At 39.5% G+C, this 17,155-nt stretch overlaps 2 protein-coding genes across 9 annotated transcripts in view; both read left to right on the top strand.

Annotated features, from left to right (window-relative positions):
* The window catches only part of LOC307092384 (uncharacterized protein), a 129,569-nt gene that overhangs the window by 47,651 nt on the left and 64,763 nt on the right, over positions 1 to 17,155 (top strand). The window lies entirely within an intron of this gene.
* The window catches only part of LOC307092390 (uncharacterized protein), a 40,144-nt gene continuing 23,780 nt past the window's right edge, over positions 792 to 17,155 (top strand). The window contains exon 1 of the mRNA XM_079759696.1: positions 792 to 856. Within this exon, the coding sequence (XP_079615822.1) occupies positions 842 to 856 (15 nt within the window). The 5' untranslated portion in view covers positions 792 to 841. The remainder of the gene's footprint in view (positions 857 to 17,155) is intronic.

The raw sequence follows: 17,155 nt of genomic DNA on the forward strand, positions 1-17,155 counted from the left end.
TGTTTTGTCTGATGGCTCATTGTTAGCGGTGCCTACAGGGCCACTAGCTTCTGTAATAAAGACTCTCTTATATACCCACCACTTCTCATGGCTTCTCCTTCTACTGTCTGGTGTTCAAGAAGGTCCAGCCCCTGGCAGACAAGCTGGAACCCCACAGTTGGTGTAGTGGAGCTGAGATAAGTTCCCAACAGTTGGTGCAGTGAGCAGGGTTCAAGGTGGAACTTGCTCTCACAATTAGCACTATGGGCAGGATTTAGGAGTCAGCACTCCCAGAGAAATGGATCCTACTCTGTCTGACACATGGCACAGCGAGCAGAATTCGGAAGAATATATGGACTCAGAGCAGTTGTGCTGTGACTGTGACATCATCACACTACCCAGAGGTCTCAGGTGTGCTGGGACTGATGTCTGTTACCCAGCGCTACTGAAATCAGCTCTGGGTGGGCAATGCAGGCCTCAGGAGGGGACTGGTTAAAAATGGCATAGGATGGACCTCAGTGCAGGCTTTTTGGGGGGAAGTAAGGGGTGCTGTGTTGCGTTTGGTGTTTCAGGAAATGAGCACATGCTCTCAGTGCTGTAGGAGTTTGTGGAAGTCTTTGGACGCACAGACACATGACGACAGAATAAAACACCTCACATGTAGGAGCTCATTCTTCCTGGCTCCTGGGATAAATGACAGGATGGGGTGGCCTTTTCTTCATTTCCAGGTTCTTCTGACTGGGGGTGTGATGTGAGCTGATTAACAGGCTGTGCAGACGCCTTTGAAGGTACATTCTGTGACTCCTCAACATATTGTCACCTGAGAAAACATCCCAGGACCAGGATCAGTAGCCGGGACCAGATGGCTGCTTCTCAGGTAAAAGACGTGTCCTGATCAGAGGCTATATTTGCTTTTCCACTAATAACTATGGATTTAGTTCTCTACTTTTGATGTTTTGCCTTGCTAAGTTGTTTATTTCTTTCCTATTTTCTTGTGATAGTCAATATCAGCAGTTGGTATATTTCTCTCTCTCATTCTTGAGGTATATTTTTATTGATTGCAAAACGGAAGAGAGAGAGAGAGATAGTAACATGAATGATGAGAGAGAATCATTGATTGACTGCATTCTTCATGCCCCACACTGGGATCAGTTTGGCAACCTGGGCATGTGTCCTGACCAATGACCTCTTGATTATTAATGGCTCAGTGCTCAACCACTGAGGCAAACCTGCTGGACCAGGAGGGGGGATCTTGTTCTAAGATTACCCATAGTAATTTTTCAAACAGGATTGTGGCTCCTATATGTCCTTTTCCATAATAACTGTAGCCGAAACTGGTTTGGGCCAGTAGTTAGAGCGTTGGCCTGCGGACTGAAGGGTCCCAGGTTCAATTCCAGTCAAGGGCATGTATCTTGGTTATGGGCACATCCCCTGTGGGGGGTGTGCAGGAGGCAGCTGATTGATGTTTCTCTCTCATCAATGTTTCTAGCTCTCTATCCCTCCCCCTTCTTCTTTGTAAAAAATCAATAAAATATATATATATTTTTTTAAATATATTTTATTGATCTTTTTTTACAGAGAGGAAGAGAGAGGGACAGAGAGTTAGAAACATCGATGAGAGAGAAACATCGATCAGCTGCCTCCTGCACACCCCCTACTGGGGATGTGCCCGTAACCAAGGTACATGCCCTTGACCGGAATCGAACCTGGGACCCTTCAGTCCACAGGCCAACGCTCTATCCACTGAGCCAAACCGGTTTTGGCCAATAAAATATATTTTTTAAAAATCTTCATAATAACTGTAAATTCCATTAACAAACCCCTTGAGATCAAAGTTATATATGAATTTTTCCTGTGTGTTCATTTTCTGTGTATTCAGACATATGGCACGTGATCCGATAACACTGGTATCACAAGTAACAAGTGAGCTTGTAACACAAGTGGACACAGAGGCCCCGTCTCAGGACACGGATCAGCATCTGTGTTTTCAGAAAAGTGCAGTCGTTTTCTGTGTTACACTTGAAGTGCTTATATTTCGGACTCATCTTGACATTTCCCGCTGAGAAATATACACCACTGACCCTTAATGACGCAAACACTGCACTTGCCTGTGTCCATGCACTAATTTTAAAGTTTATTTTCCTGAAAAGCAAAATCTGTACCATGGATTGTTGGATATGTGTCATCTTCATTTGTCAGTGTTCAAAAAGACATCAGAGAATGTTACTGCGGCAAAGTGATCTTATTGGATGATTCAAGATACATCGTAGGTCCAAACCTCTTCTCCTAACACTGTTTCCATATTGGGTGACATTGTGAGCTCTTCTGGTGACCTCTAGGTAAATGTGTCTTTTCTTTCAGGGACTTCTGATGTTCAGAGATGTGGCCATAGATTTTACTCAGGAGGAATGGGAATGCCTGGACCCAGCTCAGCGGAAATTGTACATGGATGTGATGTTGGAGAACTACAGCAACCTGGTCTCTGTGGGTGAGGATGACTTCTTTCCTAAATTCTTCAGGGGTTTTGTTCCTTTTATTATTTTATTTTATTTTATTTTTTTAATATATTTTATTGATTTTTTTACAGAGAGGAAGAGAGAGGGATAGAGAGTTAGAAACATCGATGAGAGAGAAACATTGATCAGCTGCCTCTTGCACACCCCCTACTGGGGATGTGCCCGCAACCAAGGTACATGCCCTTGACCGGAATCGAACCCGGGACCCTTGAGTCCACAGGCTGACGCTCTATCCACTGAGCCAAACTGGCTTCGGCTATTATTTTATTTTTAAAAATATTTTATTGATTTTTTTTTACAAAGAGGAAGGGAGAGTGATAGAGAGTTAGAAACATCAATGAGAGAGTAACATCTATCAGCTGCCTCCTGCACACCCCCTACTAGGGTGTGCCCACAACCAAGGTACATGCCTTTGACTGGAATCAAACCTGGGACCCTTCAGTCGGCAGGTGACGCTCTATCCACTGAGCCAAACCGGTTAGGGCCCTTTTATTATTTTGACAAAGGTCCGGTGCACGAATTCGTGCACCAGTGGGGTTCTGCGGCCAGGCCTACGTGATTGGCCCAATACTAACTCTCCAACATCCCCGGAGAGGTCCCAGATTGTAAGAGGGCATAGGCCTGCCGAGGGAATCCAGTATGGCCAGGGAAAGACGGAGGTTGACTAGCTGGGGAGGGACTGCGGGAGTGCTCCAGGGTGTGTCTACCCCTCTTTCACAGTCCCTGTCGGCAACAAGGTAACCTACCAGTCGGAGCGTCTCTCCCCTGGTGGTCAGTGCATGTCATAGCGAGCAGTTGAGCTGACTTAGCATATCATTAGCATAGTACGATTTGATTGGTTGAACAGCTGACTGGTCAACCAGACACTTAGCATATTAGGCTTTTATTGTATAGGATATCTTTAGGTTGCTTCTGCTTTCTAGGGTAGATTCTTACGCTCTGTGTTGTGTATCTAATCTCTCAAAACTTCCATCTTAAAAAAACTCTTATGTATTAAACCACAACTGAAGAAAAATGAAAAACAAAAAAATAGAAAAAAAGGAAGGCTTGCTTTAAAAGGAAGGCTCGCTTGTAACTACCTGTTTTGTTTGTTTTTGTTTTTTTAAATATATATATATATAACGTGGACTACATTACATTACTCACCTGAGAGAAATCCTGTAGTATCTGTCTCATAATGACTTGTTTGCTTCAGTGAAAAAGTGTCATCAGTGTTTCTCTTTGTGGTATCAGGTGATAATATCTCTTTTTATTTTTTAGCAGGATAGTATTGCATTACATGTACATGGTAAACTTTATTTGTTCATTCAACTATCCATGGACATTTGAGTTGCTTCCATCTAATGCAAGCTCTTGTGAATAACATTGTAATGGACACAAATGTGTAAATGTCTCTTGCAGATCCTCTGTAAATATTTTTCAATATATACTTAGAAGTAGGATAGCAGCCAGCAGTATTTTATACTTTAAGCATAGAAATTATGCACCTTCTACATGAAGTAAACTGTTAATTATTTCACTTCTCTTTATGCTGTTATTCATGTAATTACGCACTTAATTTGCTATTTTGTATTTCTGATATGATACAGGAATACAGCTAATTTGAGGGTTAGCTTTATATACCATGTTTTGAGAAACTCATTGGATTTATATATATTTTTAGAAATGTATAGTCTGATTTGCAATACATAATTCTGTCACGTATTAACAGAGGTCCTTTTATTATTTTCTAAGATCAACTTATTTTCTTTTTTGTAACAATGGGAGCTACTTAAAAGATTTTAAGGCTATAACAATATACTTTTTAAAAAAAATACGTTTTTATTGATTTTTAGAAAGAGAGGAAGGGAGAGGAATAGAGAAATAGAAGCATTGATGAGAGAGAAACATCATCAATCGTCTGCCTCATGCACGACCCCTACTGGGGATCAAGCCTGCAACCCAGGCATGTACCTTGACTAGGAATCGAACCAGTGACCTCTTGGTTCCTGGGTTGATGCTCAACCACTGAACAACACCGGCCAGGTTATAACAATATACTTTAATATGTTAAGCACTCAGACTGTTTTGTCTTCCGGATGGAAAGTATAGTGTCAGTCACTGGTGACTGACATGGCGCTTAATGTGTTAAAACTCTTTGTCAGTTTCATACAAAAGTGTGCTACTTGCCCTCTCTTCCTCTGTACCCACTTAAGTTATTCCTGTCACATTATCTTTTACATTGTGTATCTTCTAGCTAAGATTTAAGTTTTTATTTCTTTTATTTTTTTTTTAAGAAAAATATTTTTCAAGAAGTTATTTTTTCATATGCTTTTAGGATTGTATTCTGGAATTCATGATATTTTCATTGTTTGTTTGTTTTTTACCTGTTCTCATGTTTATATTCTATTCTACTTAGAATTCGGTCAACACTGTTTTAAGGATCTGTATTCTTGGTTCAGTTGTCTGTTTAATTTCCCAGTTGGAAATGTTGTCTGTTTCTTTCTCAGGCCCACGGTATCTTTTCAGGCTTGATATACATCTTCAGTATTACAGTCTTTGTGGTGCTCGAACAATTTCTCATTGTTTCTTAATAGCAGCCGCTACAGGGCACTCACTGTGTACTGCCATTCTGTTCGCATTTTGTGTCATGTACAACAGATACTTGTTATTGAAGAGGCTTCAAAACAGGTAGATCATTCAACACGCACTTCCCTCATCTCTCTCTGTCTCCAGTGAAGAAACTGGGAGTTGGGAGTGTTCTGATAATATTACCATTGTGTTCTAGGGGGTTTGAGCCGGTATCATTGGCAAATGTAAGCAACTCTTTGTCCCACTTTTATGGGATTTTTCCTCATGGTAACTATCTTGAGCTTTCTTTGAATTCTTCACTTGAATTTGGAGTACTCAAAAATATCGTTTGCCCTATACTTGCTGGTAATTTCAAAGTGCACTCATCTGATTGCCAAATTAAAAATTTGTTTTCTTTCAGCTATGTCATCTGAAGATAACCAGGCCTTTTTGCTAAAGCCTGGAATTCAAGATTTATTCTCTGAAATTATACTGGTAAGATATAAAAGGTGTGGTTTTGATAATGTACACTTAATGAAAGCCTTGGAATTTGAGGAAGAATGTGCTGAGAAGAGGGGATGTTAATATAAACCAAACTAACCTGGAATGATTATTCATAATACAATTCTTGTTAACTAAAGAGGTCAAGTGTACTATACATAAAGTCGTTTCCCACTTTAAAGTCATTTACATTGGCAGATCAGTGTGTTTCTGCACATGATGGTTGAAAACAACCTTTTACTGTTATGTATCCTTAGAAAGGAAATCTGGAAAACAAGGAGCTAACAGTCTGTGGTTATATAATGATTAGAATTGTTTAAAATGTAGGGTGGGCCCTGACCATTTTTGGTTCAATGGATAGAGCGTTGACCTGCAGACTCAAGGGTCCCAGGTTCGATTCCAGTCAAGGGCATGTAAGTTGGTTGCAGGCACATACCCAGTGGGGAGTGTGCAGGAGGCAGCTGATCGGTGTTTCTCTCTCATTGATGTTTCGAACTCTCTATCCCTCTCCCTTCCTCTCTGTAAAATATCAATAAAATATATTTTAAAAATAAAATGTAGGTTGGAATTAAACTTTCAGGCATTTATTTATAAAATTTAGATATTTATAATGTTCCTATAAAATTAAAATCTCAATTTGGCAATCTGATGATTTTTAAAAATATGTATTTTTATTGATTTCAGAGAGGAAGGTAGAGGGAGAGAGAGAAACATCAATAATGATAGACAATTATTGAATGTCTGCCTCCTGCATGCCCCCTATTGGGACCTAGTCTGAACCCTGGCATGTGCCCTAATAGGGAATCGAACCATGATCTCCTGATTCGTACATCAATGCTCAACCACTGAGCCCCCGCTGGCTGAGCAGTTTAGCAATCTTTTAAATAAGGATTCATTATTCTTCCTCAAACAGTTTTCTTTTATGTTTTGTCTATAATTTCAATAAATTGGGAACGCTTTTTTACACAACTTTCGTAGTTTAATGAGAATCACAAAATGGTTCTTGATGCAAGTGTACATGTTTCTTGAACTTATAGCTGTCATTAAAGGCCTTTCTATCTCCCATCACCAGGAGAATAAATATAATGGAGACACAAGTTGTCATTGGAACGAACATTGGAAAAACTTTAAGCAAGGGTCATATCTTAATAAGCAAGAGACAATTGAGCTTGCAGAGGACCATTTTAAAAGTGGAAAAGTCTTTGACCAAATGTCCAATCACCATATAGGTCAGGTCTTGCATATTGTGGAGAAGACACACAAAGGAGATAGATATGTCAAATCATTTCTGGATTCTTCAAATTACACTAAGGAGAATATTCATGCCGGGGAACAGGCTTACGCAGGTAATCCATGTGGTAGAATCTTCAGTCAAATATTCAGTCCAAATAGACTGCAAAAAATCCATAGTGAAGAAAAATATTATAAATATAAAAATTCTAATAAAACATCCAGTTGGCCTTCAGGTTGTACTCAACATGAAAGAATTCAGACTGTAGAGAAGCCTTACAAATGTAAAGCATGTGGCAAAGTCTTTAAATGTCATTTAACTCTTACTGTACATGAGGGAAGAATTCATAATAGGGCAAAACTTTATAAATTCAGGGAAAATGGAAGAGGCTTTAGTCAGTTGTCAAATCATACTGAACATCATAGAAATCATAGGGAGGAAAAGTCTTATAAATGTTCAGAATGTGGCAAAGCCTTTAGCCGACCCTCAAAACTTATTCTTCATCAGAGAATTCACACCGGAGAGAAACCTTACAAATGTAGAGAATGTAGCAAATACTTTAGCCAGCCCTCCTCCCTTAATCGTCATCAGATTATTCATACTGGAGAGAAGCCTTACAAATGTACAGAATGTGGCAAAGCATTCAGCGATTGCTCATCCCTTACTAATCATCAGAGAATTCATACTGGAGAGAAGCCTTATAAATGTAGAGAATGTGACAAAGACTTTAGCCGACACTCAACCCTTATTCATCATCAGAGAATTCATACTGGAGAAAAACCTTACAAATGTAAAGAATGTGGTAAAGACTTTAGACAGCCCTCAAGTCTTATTATTCATCAGAGAATTCACACTGGAGAGAAACCTTATAAATGTAGAGAATGTGGCAAAGCTTTCAGTGATTCCTCATCCCTTACTATTCATCAGAGAATTCATTCCGGAGAGAAGCCTTATAAATGCTTAGAATGTGGCAAAGCCTTTAGCCGGCCCTCAACCCTTATTCTTCATCAGATAATTCACACTGGAGAGAAACCTTACAAATGTAGAGAATGTGGCAAAGCCTTTAGTCATTACTCCTCCCTTAATCGTCATAAGAATATTCATACTGGAGAGAAGCCTTATAAATGTACTGAATGTGGTAAAGCGTTCAGTGAGTCCGCAACCCTTAATCGACATCAGAGAGTTCATACAGGAGAGAAGCCATATAAATGTAGAGAATGTGAGAAAGCCTTTTGCCGACCTTCAACCCTTATTCTTCATCAGAGAATTCACACTGGAGAGGAACCTTATAAATATAGAGAAAGTGGCAAAATCTTTGGCAGGTCCTCAAACCTTACTGCACATCAGAGAATTTACACTGGAGAGAAGCCTCATAAATGTAGAGAATGTGGAAAAGCATTCATCAGCCATAGATATCTTACTACACATAACCGTATTCATACTGGAGAGAAACCATACAAATGTGGAGAATGTGGCAAAACTTTCAGCCAGTCCTCCCACCTTAGTAATCATCAGAGAGTTCATACTGGTGAGAAGCCTTTTAAATGTAGTGAATGTGGCAAAGACTTTAGGCAGTCCTCATCCCTTATTTGTCATCAGAGAGTTCACACTGGAGAAAAGCCTTATAAATGTAGAGAATGTGGCAAAGCCTTTAGCCAGTCCTCATCCCTTACTTGTCATCAGAGAATTCACACTGGAGAGAAGCCTTATAAATGTACAGAATGTGGCAAAGCCTTCCGTGTTCTATCATTCCTTACTTATCACCAGAGAGTTCACACTGGAGAGAAACCTTATAAATGTACAGAATGTGGCAAAGCCTTTAGCCAGTCCTCATCCCTTACATGTCATCAGAAAGTTCATACTGGAGAGAAGCCATATGAATGTAGAGAATGTGGCAAAGCCTTTAGCCAGTCCTCATCCCTTATTAATCATGAGAGAGTTCACACTTGAGAGAAACCATATACCAGGTAAGTATAGAGAATGTGTCAAATCCTTTGGCAGCTCCTCAGGCCTTACTAAGCATCAGAGAGTTTATTCTGGAGAGAAGACTTGTAAATGTAAAAAATATAACAGCCTTTCATCAGTGTTCCCGCCTTACTGCACAACAGAGTTCATACTCGAGAGAAGACTTACAGATGTGAGGAGTGTCATAAGTCCTTTACCAACTATGAGAACTTACTGAACATCACAGATTTCATACTGGCAGGAAGTCTTATGAATGTGAAAAAATGTAGAAAATCCTTTAACTGTATCTGAGAAACTTCATACTAAAGAGAGTCCTTACAAATGTAGAGTGTGTGCAAGAGTCATACACACAGCTCAAGAATGTGACAAAGCTTACTCAGTATGCAAACCTTACCCGACATCAGAATTCATACTGGAGAGAAACAATACAAATGTAAACACTGTCTTGAAGTCTTTAATCATTTGCAGCTTATTCCTCACATTGGAATTCATTGTAGTGGGAAACCTTAAAATTGAACGTGGGAAATTCTATAGTTGGTCCTACAACCTCAGACAATGTTAGGGATTGTAATTGGGTAGAAATTCTACATTCATGATATAGGAGAGAGGACTTTTGTTCAAAATATAGTTTACAAAAGTCCAAAGAATTTATGCCTTAAAGTGACTTTAAAGTAAAACCTTGACGCAAGTATGTAATTGATTACAAATTTTAAAGCATCACTGAATTCACACTAGATAGATAGCCAAAATGCCTTTTAGGTATTGTTCTAAATCAGAATGTTTATTACACAGTGTACTCCAAACTTTAAATGTAGTTAGGTAATATTTGTATACTTAACCCTTTGCACTCGCTTTTTTCTCGATTCCTTTATTCTACTCGGGATTTAATTTTTTAAATACCCCAGATTTTACAAAGCGCGGCAGTAGAATAAAAAACTGGAGTTTCTTTTCATACAAACTTATTTATTTGGACTTTTTTATATTTCAAATTAATGATACATTTAAAGAGTAATTTTAATCTCGACATCCGAGTGCAAAAGGTTAAATATATCAAGAGAATTGTTTCCATATGTACAATTTCTTACAGTGTTACCTATTTTATGTTGAAATCATTTGAGGTATTTCTAGAAGGAAATATTATATGATTCTGTTCCCATATCACTTGATGCTGCTATGTGTTATTCCTGCTGTATGAGTGAAACCATGGGGTTGTTTCTGCCTTAAAGATCTGTGAGCTGTTGTATGTTATATGGACTTCACTTATGCACATTTTTCCATGGAATGTTGGATACATTGTAAGGTGCACATTTTTTTCTATTAGAGAATTACACTATTGAATGAAACTTTAAAATAGTTCTTGAGTTTTATAAAGGATATCATCAAAGTTACTTCCTATTCTGTGCCAGTTTGTTCTGATGAAAACTGTGAGTGCATGTCCATTTGTGGTTTTGATGTTTAGGTGAATGGAAGTACACTCAGGACAGTGCTGTATGTGTAATAGGTTTTCCATAATTAAGAGGAATATTGCAATACCTGTGAAATTGTTGTACCCAGGACGCAGAATCGGCAGGAACTCTGCATTTGGAGAGAGGATACCTTTGCCAGGCTGAACGCAGAAAAATTAATTCTATTTTTTTCATTTCCTATTTCTTGTTCCTCTCTGTTTTTTCACTTTGTCTTCTAGGCTACCATTCTTTTTGCACTGCTATGGCCACAGCATTTAAAGCTCTTCCTGTCCCACATCAGCCCCTCAAGCCCATGTAGCTTCTACTCAGTTTTTTGGAGTTTTAATAAAGCAATGACTGACAGTAGAATTTGGGGAATATTTTGCTTTATTTCATGAAGTAGGTAGCCCACCACTCGTGTTGTCATGCGGACACCTATAGTTGTCTTTTTTATACTTTTTAATATGAATATGAATTTTTGGAATTCCACAAATTGGCATCTGTGTACTTTTAATTAGAATGATTTTTCTTCGTTTTCATTAGAAACCTTAAGAATTTCTCAGTGTTACCCTAACTGGTTTGGCTCAGTGGATAGAGCGTCGGCCTGCGGACTTAGGGGTCCCAGGTTCGATTCTGGTCAAGGGCATGTACCTTGGTTGTAGGCACATCCCCAGTAGGGGGTGTGCAGGAGAAAGCTGATTGATGTTTCTCTCTCATTGATGTTTCTAACTCTCCCTCTCCCTTCCTCTCCGTAAAAAATCAATAAAATATATTTTTTAAAAAAGAATTTCTCAGTGTTACATCAATAACTTGTTTATTGGGGTGGGATTAGCCCATGTTAAACAAGTTTTATTATCACTTTTCTGAATGTAGCCCAATATTGGTCATTCTTTCTAGAGCAGTGGTTCTCAACCTTTCTAATGCTATGATCCTTTAATACAGTTCCTCATGCTGTAGTGACCTCCAACCATAAAATTATTTTCGTTGCTACTTCATAACTGTAATTTTGCTATTGTTACTAATCGTAATGTAAATATCTGTGTTTTCTGATGGTTTTAGGCTCTACAGCAGCGGTTCTCAACCTGTGGGTCGCGGCCCACAGGTTGAGAACCACTGGCAGGGTCATCTAAGACTATCGGGAAACACAGATATTTACATTACGATTCGTAACAGTAGCAAAATTACAGTTATGAAGTAGTAACGAAAATAATTTTGTGGTTGAGGGTCACCATAACATGAGGAACTATATTAAAGGGTCGCAGCATTAGAAAGGTTGAGAACCACTGTGGGAACCCCAGAGATCATGGCAGCTTTGCAGTTGAAACCTTTTATTTTGGATGCAAAGTTATTTTGTATACCTGACCAGAGGTATGTCCTTTGGCATTAGCTGTCCCTGGAGTGTTTACCAAGCCATGACTGTAAGTTCCAGGGACAGCAAGATAGCACATATTGAAATGAAAGCCCCACATTTATTACTTCTCCAGTATCCAGTGCTGTATTTGTACAAAATGGTAAACATCAGTTCCTATGCATGTGCCCACCCAGAGGACTGACAAATTCATTACAGAAACAAGATGTTCAATATTCTTTTACTCTACTTTCTGACATACCCATGGAACACTCTTATGTATATCTTGATTTTTTAAAATATATTTTATTGATTTTTTACAGAGAGGGAGAGAGAGTTAGAAACATCAATGAGAGAGAAACATCAATCAGCTGCCTCCTGCACACCCCCCACTGGGGATGTGCCCACAAACAAGGTACATGCCCTTAACCTGAATCGAACCTGGGACCCTTGAGTCTGCAGGCCAATGCTCTATCCACTGAGCCAAACTGGTTGGAGTTATATCTTGATATTTTGTGAGTAGGACTCATCTGGACCAGGGGCTTTGTAAATTTGTTCTGTTAAAGGACATACTATGGGATCCAGATCATTCAAATAATTCAATCACATGTAGACAATAGTTGCGTTTTCTGATACTGTAGTGAGGAATGTTGAGGAGATATATTGATACAAAATACACATATGGTCTTTTTATTTTTTTTCACATGGCCATTAGAAAAATAGATGAAGCAGACACTGTCCCTTGGGTTAGAGGGCATTCTGTCTTCATTTTTTTCCAGAATGTATATTCTGCTTTGCGGTGAAAAGTTCTAAATCAGAGATTTCAATTTTTTTTTCTCGTGGCAGACATGAACTAATTACTGAAATTCAGTGCTACACTGAAATATATATTTTGCCAATCTTACAAAAAAATCTGTTTTTGATTCATGCGTACCACACATCTATTACCATGTTAGCTCTTGTCACTTATTTTATTCGACAGTCTACTGGTTATGTACTTTGTTCTATTGACTAAACACCCAGGGGTGGCTTGTTCTAAAAAGTCTTGCAGCACACCAGTTTGCCTGTGTTACACTCCAGTTGATAATCACAGCTGTAAACATATAAAATTCATCTTTTCTACTGTGTCATTTAAGACCACTTTTTCCTTATTGATTTGTCTGGGATACCTATCCATTGATGTGAATGGGAAGTAAAACTTCCCTACAATGACTGTACTAGTTAATTTTAAAAATGCCAATAACTATATACCTATCAGTATTCATTCGCAATATAAATAGGTTAGCTGCTTCAACCAGAAGCCACAGGGTAGCTCAATGTAAAAGGAAAGAAGACCTTTACATATGCTGTCTACATGACACCCACTTCAGATGAAAAACACAGAATGAAAGTAAAGGGTTGGAAAAAAGTTATTTCATCTTTACCTTTGGGCCCCAAAGAAACTCCTCTGCAGAGAAGGTTGCTATAATGAGAGCTCTAATCCTGGACGGTGTACATGTAATAGGTATGGGATAACCGTGCTCAGAGTTAGCTGACCCCTGTGGGAGCACTGACTTTGAGTGAAGGCAGCACATACAGGGTGTTTCAATGCCCAGAAAGTTGGAAGGAGCTGGAGCAGGTCAGAGCAGGCCTGCTGGGAACCTCAGTAGAAAAGATGCCTCTCTTTTATGTGATTTAATTGATGGCTTTACAGTCTCTTTCTGAAATTTGGAAATCCAATAAAGGGGGGGAAAAAATCTACCCTTGGTGGATAAAAAGTGATTTCATGGAAATGAAAATTTTAAAATGCTGGGGAGGCAATACTAATGTCAGAAAAAAATATACACTTTGAAAGAGAGGTCATAATAATAGATACTTCCTAATGATAAAGGGATCAACTTATCAATAGGATAAAAACCCTTTAAACACTTATGGATGCAAAGTAGGGGGACCTGAGTAAATAACGCAAATACTGGTGGACGTGAAGGCAGAGATTGATCTTTTCCCCCTCGGATCTTTGTATTTTGGTTGTTGATTTGTAGGACTTGGGAAAATAGGGATACTAAATGCTTCAAGATGTGTGACTTGAAATCACTTTTTCCCTTCTGATAGACTATTTTCCCTGATGTGCTACTGTCTGAATGCATAGATTATACTTTTTTTAAAAAAAAATATATTTTATTGATTTTTTACAGAGAGGAAGGGAGAGGGATAGAGAGCTAGAAACATCGATGAGAGAGAAACATCGACCAGCTGCCTCCTGCACACCCCCCACCGGGGCTGTGCCCGCAACCCATGTACATCCCCTTGACCGGAATCGAACCCGGGACCTTTCAGTCCGCAGACCGACGCTCTATCCACTGAGCCAAACCGGTTTCGGCAGATTATACATTTTGATGATGAGTAATTTATTTAACCTTTCTCTGTTTTTGTGTTGGTGTCATATCTCAAACTTTTGTAAAATCCCAAGTTATGAAGATTTAACCCTATGCTTTTATCTCAAACTTCTTACATTTAGCTCACATATGGCTTCTATGTCTTGGATAAATTATAACCATTTTTATTGCAGTCACCTGCTCAATGACAGTCCCTATCTCAGTGGTCGGCAAACTCAGTCAACAGAGCCAAATATCAATAGTACGATTGAAATTTCTTTTGAGAGCCAAAGTTTTTAAACTTAAACTATATAGGTAGCTACATTGTTATAACTTAATTAGGGTACTCCCAAGCTGGCCTTTGCTAAAAACTCAAGGGGCCAAAGAGCCGCATGTGGCTTGGGAGCCACAGTTTGCTGTCCACAGCAGCTGATCAGCAAGTTTTTTTGTGAGAAGGACAGGCAGAGAATAATAAATGGTTACTGTTCAAAAATCACATTCATGATACATTTTAACACTAATTATGTCATTTAAACCCCTCTTTTAGCCTTATTTCTATCTCTGAACTTTCCATTTTGTTACCAGTTAGTAATACTTTTGAGTCAGAAACACACTAATTCTATACTGTAACCTCAGATGCATTAACAAAATCAGGCAAAGGTGTTTCTTCTATCAGTCTTGTGTGTTTTTCCATAGGTTCCTGCACATTTGTGCACATTAATACATCGCTTCATATGTAGTCTCTTATTTCCTGGTTTGTATAGAGCTGCCAGAGCATCCATCCTGATGGGGCCCCTAACCAGTCCTTACTGACCAAGCTAACTGGTAGTCCAGAGCCTACTGGCAGGCTCTAGTCCATGTGTGAATAGACACCCCTTCTCAGAGTGATCACCTCACCAAAGCCTGTGGCTGAGTTTCATGTTACTGTTTCATGCAGAGACGTGTGGTAAGGATGTTCATTTCCTTATGTGACTATAAAAGGAAACAGGAAATCTAGCTTTCAAGTTTTTAGTGGCATCATTTAAACCCAAAATAATTGTCAACTTGAAATAACCTAATATTCATTATTCTGTTTCCTGTGGAAATTCTGGAGATTGTACTGGTGGATTTTGCCTCAACCTGATCGCATCTGTATTGTCCACAGACATTTCTGAAAGCTTGTTTCCAATACAGGGCCTCCTGGTTTTCTGAGAAATAATATGAGTTTTTAAAATTTTAAAGTATTTTTATCCTAATATTTTAATAAGATTTATCATTTTCTTTTTAATTTTTAAAAAATATTTTATTCATTGCAGAGAGGAAGGGGGAGAGAGAGAGAGACATAGAAACATCAATGGTGAGAGAGAATCATGGATCCCCTGCCTCCTGCATATCTCACACTGGGATGGAGCCCTCAACCGGGGCATGTGCCCTGACCAGGAAGGGAACCTCGACTTCTGGTTTGAGCAGTCACGCTGAGCCACGCCATCTGGCATGTTTTATTATTTTCAGTAATTAAATGCTTATGCTGAGATAGATTGAAAGTTTGGAAAATACATTTCTGTTGGACAAAATAATAAAGAAGTAACAAGCTCCCAGGACTCAGCTTACTCCCACTCATGTCTACTCACTACGCAGAGAATGGCCTGCTGTTTGTCTACAGATGGAATCTTTTTCAATGAAAAATACTTCGTATTAGATGTTCACTAACACATACTGTTTAAAAATTATTGTGGGTATAAAGGGAGATGTAATTATTTGATATTGGTCAATGGTTTTATTTCTTTTTAGGTTTACATTACAGAGAATGTGCCACTATACAAAATGTTGCACAATTAATTATTCTTTTCTTGTTTATTTTTGACCCCTGGATGTGCCCCAATCTGGGCTCGAACCCGTAATCCTAGCACGTTGTGATGATGTTCCAACCAGTAGAGTTACGCCTTGGCCAGGATAAAATTAATGAATCTTTGTGTTGTGAATCCTCATCTGAGGCTATTTTTCCATTGATTTTTAAAATATATATATATATTTTATTGATTTTTTACAGAGAGGAAGGGAGCGGGATAGAGGGTTAGAAACATCGATGAGAGAGAAATATCGATCAGCCGCCTCCTGCACACTCCTCACTGGGTATGTGTCTGCAACCAAGGTACATGCCCCTGACCGGAATCGAACCTGGGACCCTTGAGTCCTCAGGCTGACGCTCTATCCAATGAGCCAAAATGGCTAGTGCTCCATTGATTTTTTTAAAGAATATATTTTATTGATTTTTTTACAGAGAGAAAGGGAGAAGGAAGGGATAGAGAATTAGAAACATTGATGACAGCCGAAACCGGTTTGGCTCAGTGGATAGAGCGTCGGCCTGCGGACTGAAGGGTCCCGGGTTTGATTCCGGTCAAGGGCATGTGCCTTGGTTGCGGGCACATCCCCAGTGGGGAGTGTGCAGGAGGCGGCTGGTCGATGTTTCTCATTGATGTTTCTAGCTATCTCTCTCCCTTCCTCTCTGTAAAAAATCAATAAAATATATTTTTTAAAAAAGAAACATTGATGAGAGAGAAACATCGATTCAGCTGCTTTCTGCACACTCCCTACTGGGGATGTGCCCTTGACCGAATCAAACCTGGGAGCCTTCATTCTGCATGCCGATATTCTATCCCCTGAGCCAAACCTGTCAGGGGGGATCCATTGATAGAGTGAAAGGAACGGGAACAGAGAGAAATGTCTTTGTGGGAGAGACACATAGATTGGAACCTCCTGCACGGGCCAGGGATGCACCCTGCAAGGAAGATACATCCCCTTTACTGGAATCAAAGCCAGGACTCTTAGTGCATGTATCCTCTGGGACACACAGCCTAGGGTCAGAATTAATGATTTTTGAGGTAAAAATATGTCCCAGTGTCTTCAGTGTATATATTTGGCAGGTTTGTTATCCATACATGACAGATCCCTCAGAAATAGAAAAGAAAACAAGAAATGGATTCAGGAGTCAGGGGCCAGCCAAATAGGTTATAATCCTATATATGCTAAGTGTCCAACCGTTCGTTTGGTCACTATGACATGCACTGACCAGGCACGAGGGGCGGGGCAGATGCTCTGACCGGTAGGTTAGCTTGGTGCTTGGGTCCAGCTGATCGGGACATTGCACGATGGGGCGGACACTCCTTTTAGCACTGCCACTGTCCCTCCCGGGCCCCGATTGTGCACCAGTGGGGTCCCTCGGTCTGGCCTGCATCCTCTCACGATTCGGGACCCCTCAGGGCGTGTAAGAGTCGGTTTCAGCCTGA

This window comes from Cnephaeus nilssonii (assembly GCF_951640355.1).
Source record: "Cnephaeus nilssonii genome assembly, chromosome: 20".
Taxonomy (NCBI): domain Eukaryota; kingdom Metazoa; phylum Chordata; class Mammalia; order Chiroptera; family Vespertilionidae; genus Cnephaeus; species Cnephaeus nilssonii.